General features: G+C 53.8%; 1 protein-coding gene across 1 annotated transcript in view; it reads right to left on the bottom strand.

Moving 5' to 3' along the window:
* The window catches only part of SORBS3 (sorbin and SH3 domain containing 3), a 30245-nt gene that overhangs the window by 1007 nt on the left and 24714 nt on the right, over positions 1–4524 (bottom strand). The window contains exons 18-20 of the mRNA XM_010845478.1: positions 4420–4524; positions 3549–3652; positions 2857–2963 (exon numbers count right to left, since the gene is read on the bottom strand). Coding sequence (XP_010843780.1) covers positions 2857–2963; positions 3549–3652; positions 4420–4524 — 316 coding nt within the window. The remainder of the gene's footprint in view (positions 1–2856; positions 2964–3548; positions 3653–4419) is intronic.

The raw sequence follows: 4524 nt of genomic DNA, 5'->3' as shown, positions 1-4524 counted from the left end.
GAGTGAGAGCCCTGCCCTCTGCTGGCAGTACCCAGAACTGCAGGTGGAATCCAGGTCTCAGGGAAGGAGGAGTCTGCTTTTCCTCACTCTTGGCCCCTAGAAGCAGAAGCCTCCAAGATGGGCCCAGCCACGCATCATGATGTTGATAATGATGGGCGAATCTGAGCACTCAACCAACTGTGCATAACTTTGCACACAGCCCTGAATAACCCCTCAGGAAAGCAAGGAGGCAGGAGAATGAATCACAGAACTTAAGTAGGGAGGAATCTCACTGGTCTAGTATGACACCCTAATTTTAGAGACGGGGCAGGTAAGGTATATGACAAGGCCATGTCAGTTCCCCCAAAGCATTCAGCTGCTCAGAGGTAGAAGCGGGACCAAAATCCAGGCCTCTGTCTACTACAACCCCCCAAAATTTGTGTCCTGGGGTAGAGGAAGAGAAATGCTAGGAGCTACAGGAAAATAAAATTAAATTAAAGTTCTGACCATCCCTTCCCCTCAGGCAGCCACCCACTTCTGTGAGCAGCTGAGGGCCCTCTTGCCCCTAGGCCTTACTGATACTCTTCCCCTCCCTAGAGGGCCTCCCTTCTCCTCTCTGCCTCCCCAAATCCTTCCACCGCCTCCCTCACTTCCTCCAGGAAGCCTTCCCTGATCTGCACTGTCCAAAATGATACTCACATGTGGCTGATGAGCACTTGAAATGTGCCAGTGTAACTGAGAAAACAACTGTTCTCAACCTTCCCTCTAAAAAAGCCCTTGGGGCTTATTCCACAAAAGTGGTACTTTTTCCTCCTGTCTTTAATAGGAGTTGTAAAAAAAGAAAAAAATGCAGAAGTGTACAGACTAAAATTAGAATGTGTCCCCAAGACTTCATTTAGGTGAACTTGATCAGGTGGAGCTAATAGTAAAGAACCCGACTGCCAATGTAGGAGACGTAAGAGATGAGGGTTCAATCCTTGGGTCGTGAAGACCCCCTGGAGGAGGGCATGGCAACAAACTCCAGTATTCTTGCCTGGAGAATCCCATGGAGAGAGGACCCTGGTGGATATAGTCCATAAGGTTGCAAAGAGTTGGACACAGCTGAGCAACTTTGCACTCACGCACAAAGTGCTGCCATTTTGCCATATATGTACAGCATGGTGGGCTACAAAGCCTTTGTCACAAACCTATAGTACCTATTTCAGCTGCCCCCAGTCCAGTGGTTAAGACTCCGTGCTTCCAATGCAGAGGATGCATGTTCTATTCCTGGTCAGGGAACTAAGATACCACAAGCTGTGTGGTGTAGCCAAAAAATTGACAACTGGGCTTCCCTGGTGGCTCAGATGGTGAAGAATCTGCCTGCAATGCAGGAGACCCAGGTTTGATCCCTGGGTTGGGAAGATCCCCTGGAGGAGGGAATGGTTACCCACTCCAGCATTCTTACCTGGGAAATCCCATGGACAGAGGAACCTGGCAAGCTACAGTCCATGGGGTTGCAAAGAGTCGGACACAACTGAGCAACTAACACCTTAGACCTAAATTACTCCTTCCATGAATTTGGTTTCCTTGGGGGAGGGGGATAGATTTTATGATGAATAAGAAATACTAATTTTTTAAAGTAAATTGACTTTGAAGATACAAAAAGTTAACTGCATGGAATAAAACTTGTGAATGAAAAAAAAAAGAATGTGCCCTCAAGCCCACCCATCCAAGGAAAGGACTGCTAACAAGCTCTGTGTGTGTGTGTGTGTGTTTGGGTGTGTGTGTGTGTTAAGTCCGTTCAGTTGTGTCTGACTCTTTGCGACCCTATGGACTATAGCCCGCCAGGTTCTTCTGTCCATGGGATTCTCCAGGCATAAATACCAGAGCGAGTTGCCAAGCCCTCCTCCAGGGGATCTTCCCAACCCAGGGATCAAACCCGCATCTCTTACATCTACATTGGCAGGCTCATTCTTTACCACTAGCACCACCTGGGAAGCCCCATGTTAATAAGCTGGTGCTTCATAGTTACTGGTGTGTCAGAAGGGTGGTCAGCACTGAGGTGCTGGATTCAGATGAGAGAGGAAGGCTGTCACTCCTGTGGCCACTCCTCCCAAGGTACCCCCACAACGCTTCAGGCCCTGGAGCCTGTTGAGCCAGAGCTTCTGGATGCTCACTGCTCTCTAGGGATGACCCCATCCCCTGAAGCTGCAGCCTGGACCTGACCGGCTCACTCTGGGAAAAAAGCATGCTGAGTGGTCACCGTGAACCAGGCCAAGGCCAACCTGAGACTTCCTGCTTTAGTCCTTGCCTAAGCTGCCCTTGAGTCAGCCTTGAGGGCTCAGATCTTTTTCCTCTCTCTTCTCTTGGGGGTGAGAGAGCTAGCTTCTAGCTCTGGGTGGTGGGGGTGGGGACACACAGGTGTGAGACTTGGTTCTCTCCACCAAGGGCTCAGCGTCTTAGGAGACAAGTCCCCCCACAACCCTCCCACCCAAGGACTGCTCCCAGACACAGGTGTATGATGGAAGGAACAGAGGCCTGGGGGTCAGGAACCCCTGAGTCCCACTGGCTTCAACAATGACCCTGAGCAAGTCTGGTTTCCTCCCAGGCCTCACCCTTCTTCAGGGAATGAGAACAACAGAGTGCTGGCTTTGGGAAAGCAGCCAGTGCTGGGCTGGAAGGGTGGGAGGTGGTCAGCCCATGAATCTTTGCTGAACCAGTCCTGGCAGGCAGGAGCAGCCACTCAAATCCCCACAGGATCCTGAGATAACCTTTCTGGCCTCTCTCCCAGGCCCTGCCCCCAGGACTCTGAGATACCCTTTCTGGCCTGTCCCCCAGCTCAGTCCCCTAGAACTCTGAGATGCACCTGCCCCCAGCGTGCCCGCCAGGCCCACCTACCCACAAACCAGCCGTCGTCACACTGCTGCATAACATCCACACGGTCCCCTTCCCGCAGTTCCAGCTCATCCTCATTCTGGGGCCTGTACTGGTACATCGCCCGGTACCTGCAGGAAACATTGCCATAGCAACCACCAGGACCCTGACCCCTCCCCAGACCAGGCCTGGCTATTCCCGAACCAAGGTGGACACATTCTTGGAATTTCCCAGATCCCTCCATGCTCCCATTAGTCCCTGGCCCAGCTCTGGGCATGGCGATTCTTTCCAGCTTCAGTGCCTCCATCCGAGGCCTGCTCCTTGCTCTCCAAACCCTAATCACCCACACTCCACCTCCCCTGAGCTCTCAATGCCTTCAAATCTGTGTTCCACTTTGTGCACACACCCACACTGACCTCAGCCCTGGAAACCCAGTGAGAGATGGAGGGGAGAGGTGCCCAGTGTGGGAGGCTTGCTCTCAGGCCCAGAGCTGGGAGGGACAGGTCAGGAACACTACAGACAAGTGTCCTTCCACTCCCGCACCCCCTGCCCCACACACACCCCACTAAAATCACCCGTAAGCACTATAAGGACAAGCACTCCTTAGGAGAAATTTCCCAACTCCATCCTGGGTAGGGAGGAGTAAATTAGTATGTGCTCAGCACTGCCTGTGGAGTAGCCCCCAACCCCAACCAAGCGTCCCAGATGGTACTCACGGGGTCCAGTGTATCTCGCTGGTGGTAGAGGACGAGGTCCCCAGGTCCGGGGGATGGCTGGAGCCTCCAGGATGGGACAGAGCTGACCTGGGGGTGCTGAGACTCTGGGTCCATAGGAGGGCAGGTGGGCACATGCAAACATGAGGAAGGAGGCATGAACCGGCCTGCCCCTTTCCCCAGGAACAGCATCCCACGCTGCCTCATCTCATCTCGCAGTCCCCATAGCACAGGGAGACCTGTCTGACTGTAACCTCACAGGTACTGGGAAGTTGGGCCCAGGTAGGGGAGGTGGCTGATCTGTACATGTGCACAGAGCTGGGAGCAGGAGGAGTCCTGTGCATGGGCTCTATCTGCCCATAACAGTTTGCTGAGTGAGGGATGAACATAGGAGCACATGCCCTTGTCTGTGGTCAATGTCAGCATGATGACCAATGGCCATCATTGCCCATCAGCTACTTCCTACTAACCACCCTCTGCAGTGGGACTCGCTATCCCCATTCTACAAGTGAGGAAACCCAAACCCAGAGAGGGTAAGTCATCTGCCCAAGGTCACACAGCAGGTGAATGGCAGACACCCCGACTCCCAGCACACCCTGTCCCAAGACGCTGATACAGGTAAATCCCAAGAGTGGACTCTGGAAGGTCAGGAGGCCTGTGCTGGTTTGGGGGTCCCATCTAGAGACCCCTGCCTCCCTGGGCTGCAGCTCCAGGGTCTGGGGTCCTCAAGGACTGCAACACAAGGTTCTCTTCAGTCACCCCACTAGACTATCCTGAGCAGTTGGGGGAATTCCACAACACAGGGCCTCCCAGGAATGGGGAATACAGCACAGGGAGCAGGGCTCACTCTCGGGTCTGAGGCAGGTCACCTTACCTGGGTCTGGGGTCTGGACTCCTGGGGAGGGAGGGAGAAGCCGGTGCGGCGGGGGGAGGTCTGGACCCCCCAGTCAGTGGGGTCAGCTGGGCTGCGTGGCGTTAA

This window comes from Bison bison, unplaced genomic scaffold (assembly GCF_000754665.1).
Source record: "Bison bison bison isolate TAMUID 2011002044 unplaced genomic scaffold, Bison_UMD1.0 scf7180017864217, whole genome shotgun sequence".
Classification (NCBI taxonomy): domain Eukaryota; kingdom Metazoa; phylum Chordata; class Mammalia; order Artiodactyla; family Bovidae; genus Bison; species Bison bison.
Note: the sequence above shows the minus strand (reverse complement) of the source record. Positions and strands in the feature narration are given on the sequence as shown.